Raw genomic sequence first — 21,568 nt, 5'->3', positions numbered from 1 at the left:
AGGGACTAGAGGAGGCTGCTCACTCTCTCTATATATATTCATTATAGTACTTGAAGTTTTAGCAAGAGCAATTAGACAATAAAAGGAGGTCAAAGGGATACAAATTGGAAAGGGAGAATTTGGAAGAAGTTATAACATGACTATTTGCAGATGATATGATATTATACTTAAGTGATCCCAAAAATTTCACCAGTATTCCTAAAGCTGATGAAAAAAAAAACTTCAGCAAAGTGGCTGGATATAAAATTAACTCAAACAAATCAATACCCTTCCTCTATTCAAAGGATAAACAGGATGAGAAAGAAACTAGGGAAATGACACCCTTCACAATAGTCACAAATAATATTACATATCTTGGTGTGACTCTAACAAAGCAAGAGAAAAATCTGTATGACAAGAACTTTAAGTCTCTGAAGAAAGAAATTAAAGATCTCAGAAGATGGAACCATCTCTATTGCTCATGGATTGGCAGGATTAATATAGTAAAACAATGGCCATCTTGCTAAAATCAATCTACACATTCAATGTAATTACCATCAAAATTCCATATCAATTCCTCATAGTTAGAAAGAGCAATTTGCAAATACATTTGGAATAACAAAAAACCTAGGACAGCAAAAAATATTCTCAACAATAGAACTACCATCTCTGATATCAAGCTATATCACAGAGCAATAGTGATAAAAGAAAAAAAACTATATGATATTCATATAGTGAGAGCCAGAAAGATCAATGGAATAGAATTGAAGACCTAAAAATGAACACACATACCTAATGTCATTTTACCTTTGACTAAGGAGCTAAAAACATCCATTGGAAAAATGACAATTTTAAGAAATGTTTTGTTTCAAATGGTGTTCAGCATGTAAAAAAATGCAAATCAACCCACTATCTCCTCGTACATAGCTCAAGTCAGAGTGGATCAAGGACCTTCATGTAAAACCACTGAAGTTTAAAAATGGAAAGTGGGAAAAGCCTTGAACACTTGGGCACAGGGGAAATTTTCCTGAACAGAACTGCAAAGGCCTATGTTCTAAGAATAAGAACAGACAATGGGACCTCATAAAATTGCAGATTCTATAAGGCAAAGAACACTGTCAATAGGAGAAAACAACAACCAACAGATTTGGAAAAGATCTTTCCCAATCCTACATCAGATAGAGGGCTAATATTCAACATATACAAAGAACTCAAGAAGTTAGACTCCAAAGAATCAAATAACCCTATTAAAATTGGGGTACAGAGCTGAACGAAGAATTTTCTTCTGAGGAATATTGATTGTTCAAGAAACACCTAAAGAAATGTTCAACATCATTAGTTATCAGGGAAATGCAAATCAAAACATCTCTGAGATTCTACTTCACACCAGTAAGAATGGCTAAAATTCAAAGCTCAGGTGACATCAGATACTGGCAAAGATGTAGAGAAAGAGGAATTCTCCTTTATTGCTGGTGGGATTTCAAGGTGGTACAACCATTCTGGAAATCAGTTTGATAGTTCCTCAGAAAACTGGACATAGTGCTACCTCTGGACCCAGCTATACCACTCCTGGGCATATACACAGCCGATTCTGCAACATGTAATAAGAAAACATGCTCCACTATGTTTATAGCAGCCTTATTTATAATAGCCAGAAGCTGGAAAGAACCCTGATAACCTTCAGCAGAGGAATGGATAGAGAAAATGTGGTATATTTATATGATGGAACACCACTCAGCTACTAAAGATGGTGAATACATGAAATTCTTAGGCCAATGGAAGGAACAAGAAAATATCTTGCTGAATGAGGTAACCCAATCACAAAGGAACAAACATGGCTTATATTCACTGATAAGTGGATATTAGATCAAAAGGTAAGAATACCCAAGATAAAATTCACAGAACACATGAAGCTCAAAAGAAGGAAGACAAAAGTGTAGGTGATTCTTTTCTTCACCCACAGGGGAACAACATACTCGCAGGAGTAAATATGGAAATAAACTGTACAGCAGTGACTGAAGGAAAGGTCATCCAGAGACTATCCCACCTGGAGATTCATTTTGTATACAGTCACCAAACACTGACACTATTGTGGATACGGTGTGGGGGAAGGGAATGCTTCAATGGGCCCACACTGAGGCATCCCTTTCCCAAAGGGACCAGACACACTGGCATATTATAGAATAGAGTTTATTCAGGGCATGGGATTGGAGTTAAGGAAGGTAGTAGAGGCAGAGAAAGGCAAAGAGATGGAGAGAGTAGAGAAGCAGAGGCTGACCATGACCACATGGAGAGTGGGGGTGGGGAGTGAGGCGAGCCCAAGTGGAGGCAAAAAAGATGGTAGGAGAGTGTGAGAATAAGAGAGGCAGGAGAGGTAAGAGAGAGAGAGGAGGTGGTGAGCAGCCCCCCTTTATATAAGCCAGGCCCACCTGGCTATTGCCAGGTAACTGTGGGGAGGAGCATACCTGGCTGCTGCTTTGGTGGAGCTTAGACAGAATCATAACAATATGGGTGTTTGTATACATATATAGTGAGTCTCAATCTTATTTCTGGGAGCAGTGGGTTGGGAAGTAGAACCAGGCCTAATTTATTTATTTATTTACTTATTTATTTATTTTGAGTTTTTGAGATAGAGTTACACTGTGTAGCCCTTGCTGTCCTGGAACTTACTCTGTAAACCAGGCTGGCCTTGAACTCAGAAATCTGCCTGCCTAACCCTCCCAAGTGATGAAATTAAATACATGTGCCACCACTGCCCAGCCGATTTTTACAATGACATTTACTGTGTCCCATAGAAAGAGGACATTGTTGTGACTGGAAGTTTTGTGTACAATCTCTTCCTATCTGCTTAGATAATTTTCACATTTAAATGTTAAGCTCTTCTGTTAAATCATGATGTCCTTGAAACTAGTTCATAAGGTTTTCAATCCCTACCCACTTCCAATATTTCACACAGATGCTGAACAAAATAATCAACTTGTAAGATTCAATAATTCATTTTTTATATCTATGTGTATTTAATTTAGTTCTCATATGACTTAATTTTAAAATATTTAAGAGATTATATTTATTCTCAGCATAGAACAGCACATAACTGCAATTTCAGCATTTGGGGAAAATAATATAAAATTGAGGCTAATTCTAGCTTATGCTACATGAAATCTTGTCGTAGAAAAGCAAACAAACCATGTTTGAAGGAATTTATCTGATTTAGTTTTAATACTTATTTTAAAAAATAATAATCAAGTGTACCCCATGGAGTCAAAACTTATATTCTAAAGAATCTAAAATTATAATAAAATATGTATAATTCTCCAACTGATTCTTACAGTGTATACAAAACACACTTAAGGAGTCCCATGCCCAGAGGTAGAATGCTTCAGAAAAAGAACTCAGCAGTATTTTGGGAAACTGTTTTGTCTAAAATTGCTTTGTTTAGGCTATTTATTTATTTATTTATTTATTGTCAAGCCCAGCCTGGCCCTGATAAAAACAGAGTGACATGGTTTCTGCCCCTGCTACAGGAACCCAGTGTGAGCCTCCACTAGTGTGAATGCCTACTATCAGTGTAAGTCTTGATTGTATGGTAATGTACCTGTTTTCACATTCCTCTGAGGAATAATCTCTCTATTAATGTTATTGGCTCCATCTTAATCTGAGACAGCACAATTCCAGGAACAAAAGGTATCGCTAATATCTCAGTAAAATGGTAAACACTAGAACCTTCAGGACAGACTTTACAGCTCTGGAAAAGAACTCTAAATACATGAGTTCAAAATATATGTATTTTCTAAGTTATGCAAAATATAAGAATGCAATATGAATTATGAGGGACTTCATGATCTAAAGGAACAAAGACAGCTACATTATGAGCACGTTTGTTAGAAAGATACACAGACTGGTAGATTTCTGAATTCAAGATCAGCCTACTATACCACAGCGTGAGGAGGTGAAGCCCAGGTGTGGTAGAAATGGTAATTTCAGGGTGGGTTCTACCTAATTAGCTTATTATTTGTGCTTCAAAACGGCATACAGATCTCTGATTCTTTTCCAGTACTAAGGAAAACAATTTATTCTTACTGTCTCTTAGCAATTGGAGGAAATGAGCCGGGCAGTGGTGGTGTACACTTCAATCCCAGCACCTGGGAAGCAGAGGCAGGTGGATTTCTGAGTTCAAGGTCAGTCTGGTCTACAGAATGAGTTCCAGGACAGACAGGGCTACACAGAGAAACCCTGTCTCCAAAAAAGCAAACAAACAAAAAAAGATTTGGAGGAAAAGACTAGATTGATTTGTAAAAAAAAAAAAAAAAAAAAAAAAAAAAAAAAATACTGGACCTGTATTCTGAAGGCAATGATCAAACCAAAGAATCGTTTTGGATACAAAGAGGGGACTGCACAAACACAGAAGAGACTGACACAGACAGACAGACAGACAGACAGCAAATACACACAGACAGGCGTATTCTCTCTCTCTCTCTCTCTCTCTCTCTCTCTCTCTCTCTCTCTCTCACACACACACACACACACACACAGCCTCACCACTCACATATACAGAAGCATTACATGGACAGAGGGATCTCTTAGAATAACAAGCGAGGAGAGTACAAGCACTTGATTTGTTTTTAGAATATTTTCATAAAACATTTAGAAAAAATTTCAATGTTTTATTAGGTCTACTTTTCAATTCTATACTAATGAATTGTCCTTTTATGGGTAATGAAATTAACTTTAGAAACGGTTTTGAAAGTTTGGATAGTAGAAGCATTGTAAAGAGTTAAGATAGGTATAAAATATACTTTTATATAATAATGACCTAATATACACATGTGTCTAAGGAACAAATCACACTATACTATCTACAACTAATATGCATCAATAATCATAAACAAATGAATGCAAAAGAAAAGTAAAATACAAAAAAGATTAAATAAAATTTAAGAGTTTTATTTCATCTTGTACACTAAATCTTGGGTTTGTGTGATACGGCTATGAACACTGGCTCCCAAACTTTTTAATTTGTAACACTTTAAATAAGTTCCTCATGCTGTGGTGACCCTAATCCAAAATTTTTCATTGCTACTTCAAACTTGAAATAAGCTACTGTTGGGAACTGTAATGTAATTTTTTTTTTTTTTTTTTTTTAATATAGAGTGTTGCCAAAGTGGTTCGTTGGCTGAGTTTGGTCAGCAGAAATTGATTCCTCTAACTGAACATTTGTTTCAACTCTTTTCTAATCAGGTTTCATCAAGAAATTTTAAGGAACTATAATAATGATTTAGATACCTAAAACCACTGCAAATGCCCAATGCAAAACTAAAGGTAAGTTAAAATCTGGACATCTCTCCCCTTATTTGTTTGTGTTTGTCTTAACCTCTGATCATTTTTGGTTCAACTCTGAGAGCAATCATGGTCTCTACCTAAACCCAACCAGTAATGATCATCTCCAAAGCACAAGAAAAGAATAATTCACTAATTGTCTTAGTTAGAGTTTCTATTCCTGCACAAACATCATGATCAAAAAGCAAGTTGAGAATGAAAGGGTTTATTCAGCTTACATTTCCACAATGTTGCTCATCATTAAAGGAAGTCAGGACTGGAACTCAAGCAGGTCAGGTAGCAGGAGCTAATGCAGAGGCCATGAAGGGATGTTTCTTACTGGATTGCTTCACCTAGCTTGCTTAGCTTGCTTTCTTATAGAACCCAAGACTTCTAGCCCAAGGCTGGCACCAACCACAGTGGGCCCTCTCCCCTTGATCACCAGTTGGGAAGATGCTTTATAGCTGGATCTCATGTATGCATTTACTCATCTGAAGCTCCTTTCTCTGCAAGAACTCCAGCTTCTGTCAAGTTGACACACAAAACCAGTCAATACACTAAGATAATTCCAACTTTATTACTGCTGTCTATTACATCATCTATTACAAACTACAGGTCATCACTAAGAAGTTTATATATATTTTTGGATAAGCATTGCTTGAATAGTGGAGATTTCCAGGCAGATGACTCACTGATGAGTCTTAGCCCATGAAAAGATAAGCTCACCAACTAGGGTACAAATTTCCCCACTTCCAAATGATACATTTGACTGGTAAATACACTGAGAAGTAAATAAAGGTTACATGATTAGACAACATTTCTCTTTGCAATATACAGTTATTGCCTCTTTATGTAGGGTCAACTCCAATTACCTTGACATTGCTAATAATCCATGAACTGAGTGAAAAGTTGACTAGACCAGACTCTGAGCCAGAATGTTCAATGACAGTGACTCTTGTATTCTTCCTCTGTTTAATATTGACATTCTCAATACTTCTGAAATCATTTATCTCCAACACAATCTTATTTATTAAATTTCTCTCCCTCCATCCTTTTACTGTTATATTTTCTGTTTGATTTATGTAGATAATAACTATTATGTTTCTTATTTGATTTATGTCAAGATTGACTATTTTTAATTTACTATTAATTACTTCAATATTACTTTAATTTCTTTTTTTTTGACTTTTTAAAATTTAATGATAATGAAGACACATCAGATTTGGAAACGATATACACCAATCCTACACATAAAAGAAGGCTAATATCCAAAATATATAAAGAACTCAAGAAGTTAGATACCAGAAACAAATTTAAAATTGGATACAGGACTAAACATAAAATTCTAAACAGAGAAATCTCTAATGTCCAAGAAGAAGTTAAAGAAATGTTTAATGTCCTTAATCATCAAGAAAATGCAAATCAAAACAATACTCAAGTTCTACTATGTACCAAATATAATCTTAGCAATGTTACTAATCTTTAAAGTTCACATCTTCCTTTTTTTATTTTTTTTTTTATTTTTTATTTTTTCAAACTCAGGGCTGAAATCAATCAAGTAGAAACAAAGCGAACCGTACAAAGAATTAACGAATCCAGGAGCTGGTTCTTTGAGAAAATCAACAAGATAGATAAACCCTTAGCCAGACTGACCAAAGGGCACAGAGAAAGTATCCAAATTAACAAACTTAGAAATGAAAAGGGAGATATAACAACGGAAACTGAGGAAATCCAAAAAATCATCAGATCCTACTACAAGAGACTGTACTCAACACAACTGGAGAATCTGGAGGAAATGGACAATTTCCTTGACAGATATCAAATACCAAAATTAAATCAGGACCAAATAGATCATCTAAACAGTCCCATAATGCCTAAAGAATTAGAAGGAGTCATAGAAAGTCTTCCAACCAAAAAAAGCACAGGACCAGATGGTTTCATTGCAGAATTCTATCAGACCTTCAAAGAAGACTTAACACCAATACTCTTCAAACTATTCTACTTTAATTTCTAAAGCCTGGAAATCATTGGTATAGGATTTCCTTAACGTAAATCCAACAAAATATTTCATTTTTTTCTTGACTACTTTTCTCTAACATGTCACATTGTTTCAAGTTCACTTTTTGCATGTGTTTAGTATTAAAATTGTATTGTTGGCTACTAGGTCAAATTTATTTTACTATTTTATTTTTACTTTAAAGACAAATCTCTCCCTCTGTGTGCATCTCTCTCTCTCTCTCTCTCTCTCTCTCTCTCTCTCTCTCTCTCTCTCTCTCTCTCTCTCTCTCTCTGTGTGTGTGTCTGTATATATGTGTATGTATACGTGTGTATGTGTTTGTTAGTGTTATTCTGAATACATAATAGAAAATAATGTAGAGATTATTAGAGTATTTTATTCTTGACTAGAGGAGTCAAAGTTAAGCATGCGCAAATATTCTACAAACAACAAAATATTCTTCATGTGAGATGATTTGGCACAATAAAGATGTTAGTATAAAGATCAATCAGTTGAATGTTTCAGGTTATGGGTTTTCAACCAAAATTCAAAGAAAGAGTATATAGGACAAAGATCTCTGGAAATGGCAATTCACAACTACAGCTCTAATGTAACATGAGAATGGATAGCATTCTAACATTTACAGAGAAACTGTCTGTGTACACAAGAACAATACATGGCAGAGGGCTAAGATCCAGGAACTTTGCTAGGCTATTCCAACTATATGTATCAAGAAAAACAACAGGAAAAATAAGGGTGAATAAATCACTGTTAAATTACATTGCTTTTAATACCACTCCCAATTTTCTCCATATCCATAATATCCTAAAATTTATTTAAGACAGTGTATTTTAACATTTACCAATGGAAATTTGAAATTTATTCTTAGAAAAGTTAAGGTTATTAATGCTTCTAGATAACTTTCTTTTTTTAAAAATTTTATTCAATATATTTTTTATTTACATTTCAAATGATTTCCCCTTTTCTGGTGCCCCACTCCCCGAAAGTCACATAAGCCCCCTTCCCTCCCTCTGTTCTCCCACCCATCCCTTCCCACTTCCCTGTTCTGGTTTTGTCTTATACTGCTACACTGAATATTTCTAGAACCAGGAGCCACTACTCCATTCTTCTTGTACCTCATTTGATGTGTTGATTATGTTTTGGGTATTCCAGTTTTCCCGGCTAATAACCACTTATTAGTGAGTTCATACCATGATTGATCTTTTGAGACTGGGTTACCTCACTTAGTATGATGTTCTCCAGCTCCATGCATTTGCTTAAGAAGATTTTCTAGCATATAGTTTTGAGGAGAGAAATGTTTTCATATACATTAAAGTTTAATTTAGCAGTAGATCACCTTAAAGGAAAATAAAAATATAGCCTGCTTCCAAAAATTTGGAAAGAGAAATTATAACATAGGGTTTCAGCATTAGGATTGTGAGAAAACTTGATGTTCAAAGCTAAACTGTAATCCTTTCTTACAAGGATAATACAATATAAGCAGTGAGAAAAATATTTTACCTTTTCATACTTTTTCATGTGGATTTATTAGAAACTTTAAGTAGTCACAATATCACTAAGAGATTTTTTTTAAGACATATGGATACTCCATTGGTGTTCCCAGTGAGGGTTTTTTTCTGAATAGTATTATGAATGCTGCATCCCATTTTAGAGTGTTGTAATTATTGCTGCTTTCTATGCATTATATTACTTAGCCAAATGTTAAATAGACTGTGATAGAATGTGAAGAACATACTTGTATTTCCCCAGAAACAGATTATTTATGGACTTCATCAATTATATAGTACCTATAACAGAGATATTTTGGTTTTTTTTAAACAAACAAACAAAAAACCAAATCTTTCACAATGCAAAATTAAGAACTCTGAACAAGACTCTTGCAATAAATCCAGTATTGATCACTTTTTTTTACAGGATGTATCAAATATATATATAAAAAAAAAGCCAACCTGAGAAACCAATGGTGATTCTAGCTCACTTTTGTAATGGAGTCCAAATAACAAAGAAAGCTTAGTTGAATGATCATGAAAGAGCTGGTCACAGTGTGCCTATAGTCAGAAACCAGACAATGACACTCTCACATTCTAATGGTTCTCTGCTCAGCTTCCTTTAATCTAAGCAGGTTGCCAAAGCAGAAAATAAAGTGATCCACAGCCACAGTATATCTTCCTATCAAGGTCAATTCTTTCAGGAAATGTCCTTAAACATATACCCATACTATATTTTTTTTTCTTAGTTGATAATATAATTCATGAAATTTACAACAAACAATTAATAATCTCATATCATTCTCTTTCAACTTGATCCATAAGTGTATTACTTTTAAGCATATTATACAAATGTGTTTAGTATATCTAGAAAAATCCCTAAATTGTTAACACTTCTACCATTACCATAGCTCAACTGTCTAAGGTGCCTTGGAGAGAAGAGTCAGTTGTGAAAAGTAGGAACATATCTTGCAGAGGATGAAGGTTTTGTTTCCAGCACTCACATTAGGTTATCCAGACTGCCCCCAATGAACTGTTCTGGCTTTTTATGTCATCCTCACTCATATGTACTCATCATCTCAAATGCATATGATGAAATAATTTATAATAATAGAAATCATTTTTAAATTCATGGTTCAATTTTTTCAAGAAACAAATGGCAAGAGTATATTTGATCTTTAAAAAATTATGTACTTCATATGTTCAATGGCACACAGCAAATCTTTCTATTCTAAAAACACGATAATGAGTGAACAATAAAGGCAGATTAAGTCAAATCCAGCAAGGGAAGTTTGCAAAAAATTTAGCTTTTTTTTGTCTAGCACTTGAGATTTATAATGGGATCATGCGCATTCTAATAGCATTAGGCCAGCACATCCTACTCATACAATTCTGCAACTTTAGTTTAGGTGACACAGTAACTGCAAGCCCCCTGCTCAATGTCTGAAAGTTACATAGCTTCACATGTCAGAGAGCCCCTTGTAGGCTCCTAAGATAGTCATAGATTCTCCATTTTCCAATATTTTGTCTTTATTAATGTGGCAATATGGAACAGGATGTTATGTTTTTAAAACTCTTTAGAATTTGTAAGGTTATTAAGACACATTCCTTAGACTTGTAAGCCTGTTGTCTCTCATGTATATTTAATGTTGCTATTCAAGAGAAAGTGCAGAAAAATAGAAACATGATTTTTGAACTTTCCAGTGTCGCTCTGATAATAGTCTCAACCTGGGTGTCCACTACTTGCCTTTTAGAACTTGGCTTATATGATCTTTTTCCAGGTTTGTCTTTGCCTCAAGAATTTGATACTTCTTCAAGAATTGAGCCTACTGCAGTCTAGGCCAGGTGGGTTGCTTCTTGGATATTCATGCCAATTATTTGAGTAGTTAACACAGAAGACAAATATGAAATAGCACTCATTATTCACATGCTTCTTCCATATCAAAGATTATGTTGTTATTGTTTTGTTTTTAAATTAACCGGATAAGGAGTAATCATTATTCATTCAGTCTTACAGTGAAGGTAAATTTAGCAATCTTTTTAGAAAGTTATACTACACAAATGAGAATGAGTTTGTAATAAGCAGGGCAGAAACTGATATTGTAACTTTGTAGGTTAGTCTGATATAATATAATTTTCTGATCTTGGATCATATCAGCCTTCATTTGAGTGTTTACTTACTTAAGACAAAAATGAGCATCTACATTTTTTGAGAGTCAAATAATACAAAACTTCCTTGCAAAATGTGAGCCACAAAACCATAGACAGATACTTTGAACTGTTACATGAAGTAAACTACTTGGGCAAAGATTTTGTTGCAACCTCTTTAAAGCACACTGTACATCGCTGTTTCTCAGGCTATAAATCAAAGGATTAAGTGCTGGAGGCAACACAGTATACAACACAGAAAATAGTCTCTCTGTAAGTGATGTTGTATTTGAAGGTGGCTTTAGATAGACAGTACAACCAGTGGCAATGAAAACACTGAAAACAGTTAGGTGAGGAATGCAGGTGGCAAATGCTTTGGATTGACCTTTAGTGGTAGGAATCCTCAGCAGAGTGGAGAAAATGTAAAAGTAAGAGACCACAATACAGATGAAACAAGATATTCCCAGACAAAAACCAATTCCAAGACTTGTATAAATGACCACAAGTGTGTCAGAGCAGGAAATCCTTAACAATGAGGGAACATCACAGAAAAACTGTGGGATCACAGTGGAGCCACAGAAAGGCATGTAAAATATGCCAGCTGTGTATAAAGCTCCAAAGAGTAACCCAATAGACCAGGAAACACCTACCATCAGCACACAGTTACCACTGCTCATGATGGCCTCATAGTGAAGGGGAGAGCAGATGGCAATATAGCGGTCATATGACATTGCTGTTAGGAGAATTATTTCTGCACATGCAAAAGAAGTCATTAAAAACACTTGGAGGGCACAAGCCAGAATAGAAATTGAATTATTGTGAGTTATGCTATTGATAAAGAAATTTGGGATTGGAACAGAAATAAAGAAGACATCCAACAGGGACAAATTCTTCAGGAAAAAGTACATGGGTGTTTGGAGTTTCAGATCCAGAGTGATTAGAGTGATGATGAGCAGGTTATTCATTATGACTGCTAGGTACGTTACCAGGAAAAACAGCCCACATACAGTCTGTAGCTCAGGAACATCTGAGAATCCCATAAGGAAGAATCCTGTTATTCTAGTGATATTCAGCATACTAGAGTCTTCCACAGCCTGTCAGGTATACAAAATTAACAAAAATTAACACATTGATGTACAGAAATGCTCAGTGGAAATGGATGCAGGATACTACCTAGATACTATGGCATTGTTACAGCCCCCCCCCATTTTATCTATTAGGTGCCACTATTATTGGATAAATAAGTTGCACTAATTTACCGTTTGTAATGATTGCACCATGTTTTACTATAAATTTTTAGAAAAGCTTGAATTATATATCATCCCTTTCTTAATAGAACTGACTCTTTGAAATTGCAGTCATTCAGTGGGTAACAAACAGGAGAATAAAACCTTTAAGCCTCTCCCTGCTCTATTTTAGTTCTTTGTCTTAATCTTATCTCAAAGCTCTGATATGCTTTGTATGGCCACACTTATTATTTAATAAGGATTTGCCTAATGTTTATAAGTGTCTTTTTTGTACCTGTAATGATTTCAAAATATAGCTTATTGCTACATTTTGTCATGTTTTCTGGACCCTTTGAGTAGAACCTGGATTCCTTCTTTGTTGGCTCAATCTTGCTAGGACAAAATTTTTTCACAAGTATTTTCAGTGATGAGCCTGCAACCCTAAGCAGAATGATCATTTCCTAGGTACCATTTCTTTCCTTCTAGATTAATATATAAAATAGTCAAAGCCTTGCAATGCAAAAAACATTCCACTTCCTAGTAGAAACAGTTTTTTCTAAATTTACTCCTTTTTACCCTTAGCTATTTTTATCTTACTGATAAGATTCATTATGCTCTAAACAGAGATAACAGTCAACAATGTCACAGTTTGACCATGAATGGATGAGATCAATAACTCTTATCCTTTTTTTCTGATAATCAATGACTTTTTCTTATTTTAAAATACATAGTTATATGTTTCTATTTTATCAAATTCTTTCCTGGACTTTTAAAGTTGTTTTTTATTCATTTCTGTGATGATTAGCCACTTCTAATTTGTTGAAACTTTGAAAATCTGTGCCATAAGATTATCATAACAAAACAACTCAAATTCCTTTCCTTAAGAAAAATAATACTATACATCACATTAAATTTATATGAGAAATAGGCATGTGTTGTAATTGTAAACTCTCAGTTACACTTATGTTAAATATTTAAACATATACAAATTAATATCTCTATTATCATGAATGTAAACAAGGTAAAATGAGCATACATTTTCTGTTTAACCGTTCTATCATCTTAAATTTGTAAAATCTCATAAAAGTGAGTTACTGAGGTGAGTATTGGAGTTTCCTGGAAAATAAGAGATATGGACTTCCCAGTGAAGAATGTTGGTTCGCACGTGCATGCACACATGCATGTGTGCTTGTGTGTGTGTGTGTGTGTGTGTGTGTGTAAAAATAATAAATCTGTTTATCCTTCTAGTTTCTGCTTACATGATGACAACTTTGTGACTATTTATTATTAAATGCCTAGGCCATAAACTTTGGCTCTTACCCTGGCTAACTCATAATTTGTTTAACTCATTCAAACTACTTTATGTCTACCATATAGTTTGTTACATCTTCCTCAATTTCAGCCTTCTTCCTTGGATTCTCCCCCAAAGTCTCCTCCAGCATCTCCTTTGAATTTATCTCAAATCTTCATGCATCTCCTTTTATTCTCTTACCAAGTCTCAGAATCCTCTTTCTCCTGGCCAGTGACCCACCTCCTATTTTATGTCTCAGCTCATTAGCTATATGTTTTACAGGTGGTACGCATAAGAGATTCTTTCTACATGTGCATACATGTGCACTTATGTGCATACATGCATGTAATATCTTAGTAAACAAAAACAACAAATGAAAGGAAGTATTGGATTTGAAAAAGAGAGGACAGGTACATGGGCTGGGAGTTATAGTGATGCATGGAATTGAAAAATATTTTACTTAAATCATATCCTCAAAAAAGGTTTTACAAAACAAAAGAGGAAAGAAGAAGAAGAAAACGTAAGTGACTAGAGCCTTGGCTTAGACAACGAAGCCCTTGTTGCTTTTGGAGACAATGTGAGTTCATATTCCAAGGGCTACAAGATGGCTCATAATTGTCTTAGAATCCCATTCCAAGACATGTAACACCTATTTCTGCTTTTATATGCACCAGGTATTTACAGTGTACAGAGTCATAAATGCATAAAATACACAAATACTCATGGAATTAAAATAAATATGTCTACAAGAAAGTAAATACCTAAACTAAGAACATTTTGAGTCACATACACACATTTGTAGTATGGACATGCCAGGATTTCTTTATGATTTCTTAGTAAAGGAATCTTAAGAGACCACCATATCAAAATATATCATCCAATTGTGCTTTCATAGGTCTCTTTAACATACAATGTTATGATTATTAGTTAGTAAGATCCAACATATGCTGATATCCTGCTGAGTCAAACTCTATCTGTAAGTACAATACTGGTTACTACATTTAGGTATTTATTTATTCCTTATTGAAAATGGATACAAAGTTAAATTAATTCAGAATTCTCACATACCTGGAACATGGACTAGGCATGAGATACTTATAGAAAGGACTTCCAACAGATCCAGTTAAAAAGAAAATAAATTCAAAAATATCAACATTAAAATTATTGAAGGATCATATAAATGTTTGTGAACTCCGTAATTACAACCTGTAGTTGCAATTGTAGCCTCTGATAAAAGTCAAACATAGGTCCTAAACTTTATCCATGTCTTAAAACAGAATAAAGCAAATACAAATAAGAAAATTATTTACTGTGTTTTAAATTATGTTGAGATTTCCTTTGAAGCACCATGTAATCCACAGTTCTATAAAAGCCCCTTTTAAGGCCTTTGACTGCAACCTTAATATTCCCTAAAGGAAAAATCTTTCTTAATAGCCTTCCTTATTTACTATTCTCTTAAGGCAATTAGTGTTAAGATAATTGGCATTTTCTGTAGGAAGGACTGACCATTTCCCAGAAAACACACAGAAAAGTCATGGAGAAATTGGCTCACACTTCTCCTAGCATCATATTAAATTAAATGTATATTATTTGGCTTATGACTTTAGCATAGGAATCATGTACACGGGATGGAAGGGAAGACATGTTGTGCATAGTGAGGATCACATTCAACCTGAAATTATGAAAACAAATGGCAAGACAATGCTGATGCTCTGCTTCCCCTTTCCTTTTTATTCAACTACGGCCCATATTCTAAAGAATGTTGACCTTACATTCAAAGTGTACTTCCAAGGTCAGTCACTTGTATATGAAAGACCATCATAAATATATCAAGAAGCTTCTTTCTAATGTCATTTTATATCACATGCAGTTGAAAATAAATATAAATCATGATAGATTCATTCTTTGCCAACTTGATAGTCAAATGATAATGCTTACTCATTATCATACCACTACTGGTATATAAACTTTCATATTAATTTCATAATGCAAAATTCATTTTGTCTTTTAAGGTTCATAAAGTTAATTATTCTTTAGGAGTCTTCTCTTCAAATTTCATTTGAAACTTAGTGTGACACATGAACTGTGAGCCTTTATAAAATCAAAATATAAATTGCAAATTATAAAGATAGTAGTACATAGCACAAAAAGAACCTAGTTTGAAACAAAACTAAAACATTAAAGAAAAATCAAATGGTGTACCTCCATATTTGGGATTTATGATGGTATCATGTGGGCTTCAATAGCCTTAGGGAGTTCCACAACTCGACAGCTGCTACCCCCTCACTTTCATCCTTATTGAAGCTGGACCATTTCTGCACTGACAGCTTTCATTGTTACATGTTCCAGATACCTGGCATCACCAAAATTTTAAAGTCCCAACTTTAATTTGGGATTAATTTCCTAATTACATGCAATGACCAATCAAGGAGCTCTTCTGGGGAATTTTATCCTGCCACACATTCTCTAGATTCCGTAACCTGTAGAAACCTTAGTGCCAGCCTCTATATTCCCTTAAATTTAGAATATTTGCTGACTGGAAAACCAGTTCCACATGGTTGAGTCTTCCAAATTAGCCTAACACTTGGTCAAGATGTAGTCAACCCTCTGAGATGACAGTTAGGATTCTAAAGGAAAGAAACTCACCCCTGACGTTATGTTACCAAAATTTTAGAAATGAAAATTTTAGATTCTAGCATTCTTGTAATAAAGAAGATATAATATAAAAGAATATGGCAGTAAAATCAGAATTAGTTTATTTTGTCCATGAATAGTGATTCAATGTTAATAAGAATAGGGTAGACTTAAGTTGGAAAGGAAGAAGTCAAACTATCATTATTTGCAGACGACATGATAGTCTACCTAAGTGACCCAAAAACTCCACTAGAGAGCTCCTACAGCTGATAAACAACTTCAGCAAAGTGGCAGGTTATAAAATCAACTCAAGCAAATCAGTGGCCTTCCTATACTCAAAGGATAAGCAGGCTGAGAAAGAAATTAGGGAAATGACCCCCTTCACAATAGCCGCAAACAGTATAAAGTATCCTGGGATGATTCTTACCAAACATGTGAAAGATCTTTATGACAAGAACTTCAAGACTCTGAAGAAGGAAATGAAAGAAGACCTCAAAAAATGGGAAAACCTCCTATGCTCATGGATCGGTAGAATCAATATAGTTAAAATGGCCATTTTGACAAAAGCAATATACAGATTCAATGCAATACCCATCAAAATCACAACTCAATTCTTCACAGAGTTAGAAAGAGCAATTATCAAATTCATCTGGAACAACAAAAAACCCAGGATAGCTAAAACTATTCTCAGCAACAAAAGAAAATCTGGGGGAATCAGTATCCCTGACCTCAAGCAATACTACAGAGCAATAGTGTTAAAAACTGCATGGTATTGGTACAGTGACAGGCAGGAGGATCAATGGAACAGGATTGAAGATCCAGAAATGAACCCACACACCTATGGCCACTTGATCCTCGACAAAGAGGCTGAAAACATCCAATGGAAAAAAGATAGCCTTTTCAACAAATGGTGCTGGTTCAACTGGAGGTCAGCATGCAGAAGAATGCGAATTGATCCATCCCTGTCTCCTTGTACTAAGCTCAAATCCAAATGGATCAAGGACCTCCACATAAAGCCAGACACTCTGAAGCTAATAGAAAAGAAACTGTGGAAGACCCTTGAGGACATCGGTACAGGGAGAAAGTTTCTGAACAGAACACCAATAGCGTATGCTCTAAGAGCAAGAATTGACAAATGGGACCTCATAAAATTACAAAGTTTCTGTAAGGCAAAGGACACCATCAAGAGGACAAATCGGCAACCAACAAATTGGGAAAAGATCTTCACCAATCCTACATCAGATAGAGGGCTAATATCCAATATATATAAAGAACTCAAGAAGTTAGACTCCAGAAAACCGAACAACCCTATTAAAAATGGGGTACAGAGTTAAACAAGGAATTCTCACCTAAAAAATTTGGATGGCAGAGAAGCATCTTAAAAAACGATCAACTTCATTAATCATTAGGGAAATGTAAATCAAAACCACCCTAAGATTTCATCTTAAACCAGTCAGAATGGCTAAGATTAAAAATTCAGGAGACAGCAGGTGTTGGAGAGGGTGTGGAGAAAGAGGAACACTCCTCCACTGCTGGTGGGGTTGCAAATTGGTACAACCACTCTGGAAATCAGTCTGGCGGTTCCTCTGAAAACTGGGCACCTCACTTCCAGAAGATCCTGCTATACCACTCCTGGGCATATACCCAGAGGATTCCTCACCATGTAATAAGGATACATGCTCTACTATGTTCATAGCAGCCCTATTTATAATTGCCAGATGCTGGAAAGAACCAAGGTATCCCTCAACAGAAGAGTGGATGCAAAAAATGTGGTATATCTACACAATGGAGTACTATTCAGCCATTAGAAACAATGAATTCATGAAATTCTTAGGCAAATGGATGGAGCTAGACAACATCATAGTAAGTGAGGTAACCCAGACTTAAAAGGTGACTCATGGTATTCACTCACTAATAAGTGGTTATTAACCTAGAAAACTGGAATACCCAAAACATAATCCACACATCAAATGAGGTACAAGAAGAAAGGAGGAGTGGCCCCTGGTTCTGGAAAGACTCAGTGAAACAGTATTCGGCAAAACCAGAACAGGGAAGTGGGAAGGGGTGGGTGGGAGGACAGGGGAAGAGAAGGGGGCTTACGGGACTTTTGGGGAGTGGGGGGGCTAGGAAAGGGGAAATCATTTGAAATGTAAATAAATTATATCGAATAAAAAAAAAGAAAAAAAAAGAAATAAAGGAACTAAATCTAAAAAAAAAAAAAACGAATAGGGTAGACTTATTTTTCTTAAGGGGGATGGAAATAACTGAGTTAAAAAATATATTTTGTATAGCCCACAATTCAAGATTTAATAATTTAATTGAGTTTATTGGCACCTGTTCAAATTGAAATTCAGCATACCAGTCTTCAAAAAAAATTTGACAAAAAATGTATTATTCAAACTATAAGTGATATCATTGATTTTAGCACATGTCTTGGCGTTTCCTGTGCAGTGATCATGATGACCAAAGATCTCCAAAGCAATCTTTTTTTTGGTAATTCTGTAAAATATATATTTAAAAACATAATTATATATTCTAAGAATATAATATATGGAATATAATATATAGGATATGCTATACTATATATTAGAGGAAGAAGAAAAAATTAAGTTTGGGAGAAAATTTTTCTTTTTTATTATATTGGGTATTTTATTTATTGATATTTCAAATGTTATCCCCTTTCCCAGTTTACCTCCACAAACACCCAATCCCCTCTGCCCTCCCCCTCCCTCTATGAGGGTTCTCCCCACCTGCCCACACACTCCTGCCTCAGTGCCTTAACATATCCCTACCATGGGTCATTGAGCCTCCACAGGAAGAAGGAGATGCATCACTCCATCCAAGTGATGCCCAATAAAGCAATCCTCTGCTTCATATTTAGGTGGTGCCAGGGATCCACAACATGTGTACTCTTTGGTTGATAGTTTATTCCCTAGGAGCTTTTGGGGTTCTGTTTGGTTGTTATTGGTGTTCTTCATATGGGGATGCAAACCCTTTAACTTCTTCGCTCCTTGCCTTAACTTCTCCATTGGGGTCAGCACACTAAGGTAGATGTTTGTTTTTTTTTTTTAAACAAAAAAGGATGCATTTTATGCATGTATATGAGTACACTGTAGTTGTCTTCAGAGACCAGAAACAGGAATCATATCCCATTACAGATGGTTGCAAGTCAATATGTGGTTGCTGGGAATTGAACTCAGAAACTCTGGAAGAATAGTCTGTGCTTTTCACTGTTAAACCATCTCTCCAGATCTACAAGGTACCTTTTGTAAAAGAAAACATTTTATTATCGATGCTTTACAGTGTTCAAGGTTCAGTCTATTATTAGCATGGTGAGAAGCATGGCAGCACATAGTCAAGCATGGTGCTGGAAGATGAAAGAATTCTATATTTTGATTCAAAGGTAGCAGGAAGTCTGTCATCCAGAAAGGAAAATGGTCTCTTCTACACTGGGCAGAGCTTGAGCAAAGGACATCAAAACCCATATCCACAGTGATACACTTTCTCCAACAAGGCCACAACTACTCCAGCAAAGCCCATAACTTTGGATAGTGCCACTTCCCATGGGCCAAACATATTCAAGCCACCACAGTACATGGTAGGAGAATATACTGCTAATGATATATTTAAAATACCAAAGAACTCCTACTGTTGATAAACAACTTCAGCAAAGTGGTTGGTTATAAAATCAACTCAAGCAAATCGGTAGCCTTCCTATACTCAAAGGACAAGCAGGCTGAAAAGGAAAATAGGGAAATGACACCCTTCACAATAGCCACAAACAATATAAAGTATCTTGGTGTGATCTAACCAAACAAGTGAAAAGATATGTATGTCAAGAACTTCAAGTTTATGAAGAAGGAAATTGAAGAAGACGTCAGAAAATGGAAAAATTTTCCATGCTCATGGATTCACAGGATTAATATAGTTTAAATGGTTATCTTGTTAAAAGCAATATACAGATTTAGCGCAATCCCCATCAAAATCCCAACTCAGTTATTCATAGAGTTAGAAAGAGCAATTCTCAAATTCATCTGGAATAACAAAAAATCCAGGATAGCTAAAACTATTCTCAACAGTAAAAGAACTTCTGGGGGAACCAGTACTCCGGACCTCAAGCAGTACTACAGAGCAATAGTCTTTAAAAACTGCATGGTATTGGTACAGGGACAGGCAGGGTATCATTGGAATAGGATTGAAGACCCAAAAATGAACCCACACATTTATGATCACTTGATCTTCAACAAAGGAGCTGAAAACATCCAGTGGAAAAAAGATAGCCTTTTCATCAAATGGCGCTGGTTCAACTGGAGATCAGCATGAAGAAGAATGCAAATTAATCCATTCTTATTCCTTGTACTAAGTTCAACACCAAGTGGATCAAGGACCTCCACATAAAACCATACACACTGAAACTAATAGAAAAGAAAGTGGGGAAGACTCTGGAGGACATGGGCACAGGGAGAAAGTTCCTGAACAAAACACCAATAGCTTATGCTCTAAGATCAAGAATTGACAAATGGGACCTCAGAATGACAAAGTTTCTGTAAGGCAAAGGACACTGTCAAATGGACAAATTGGCAACGAACAAATTGGGAAAAAATTTTCACCTACCCTACATCTGACAGAGGGCTAATATCCAATATATTCAAAGAACTCAAGAAGTTAGACCCCAGAAAACCAAATAATCCTCTTAAAAATGGGATACAGTGCTAAACAAAGAATTTTCACCTGAAGAACTTCGGATGGCTGAGTAGCACCTTAAGAAATGTTCAACATTATTAGTCATTAGGGAAATGCAAATCAAAACATCCCTGAGATTTTACCTCACACCAGTCAGAATGGCTAAGATTAAAAACTCAGGAGACAGCAAGTGTTGGCAAGGATGTGGAGAAAGAGGAACACTCATCCACTGCTGGTGGAATTGCAAGCTGGTACAACCACTTTGGAAATCAGTCTGGCGGTTCCTCAGAAAACTGGTCATGTCACTTCTGAAGGACTCTGCTACACTACTCCTGGGCATATACCCAGAGAAGTCCCTAGCATGTAATAAGGATACATGCTCCACTATGTTCATAGCAGCCCTATTTGTAATATCCAGAAGCTGGAAAGAACCCAGATGTCCCTCAACAGAGGAATGGATACAAAAATTGTGCTATACACACACACACACACACACACACACACACACACACAATGGAATACTATTCAGCCATTAGAAACAATGAATTCATGAAATTCTTAGACAAATGGATGGAGCTGGAGAACATCATCCTAAGTGAGGTAACCCAGTCTCTAAAGAACACTCATGGTATGCATTCATTGATAAACGGTTATTATCCTAGAAGCTTGGAATACCCAAGACACAATCATGTCCAAGGAGAAGGAAGGAATGGCCCCTTGTTCTGGAAAGGCTCAGTACAGCAGTGTAGGGGAATACAAGTACAGGGAAGTGGGAAGAGGTAGATGG

The 21,568-nt window shown here is 35.6% G+C and overlaps 1 protein-coding gene across 1 annotated transcript; it reads right to left on the bottom strand.

The window, feature by feature from the left end:
• Positions 1-11,015: 11,015 nt before the first annotated feature.
• On the bottom strand, positions 11,016-12,023 carry LOC127686675 (olfactory receptor 14A2-like). The gene has a single exon (XM_052184749.1). It carries the CDS (start codon positions 12,021-12,023, stop codon positions 11,016-11,018), a length of 1,008 nt encoding a protein of 335 aa, XP_052040709.1.
• Positions 12,024-21,568: the final 9,545 nt, after the last annotated feature.

Source organism: Apodemus sylvaticus, chromosome 1 (genome assembly GCF_947179515.1).
Source record: "Apodemus sylvaticus chromosome 1, mApoSyl1.1, whole genome shotgun sequence".
NCBI classification, from domain to species: Eukaryota; Metazoa; Chordata; class Mammalia; order Rodentia; family Muridae; genus Apodemus; species Apodemus sylvaticus.
Note: the sequence above shows the minus strand (reverse complement) of the source record. Positions and strands in the feature narration are given on the sequence as shown.

Excerpts from the sequence above, each read along its gene's own strand:
- LOC127686675 (XM_052184749.1), bottom strand. The coding sequence starts at position 12,023 with ATGCTGAATATCACTAGAATAACAGGATTCTTCCTTATGGGATTCTCA.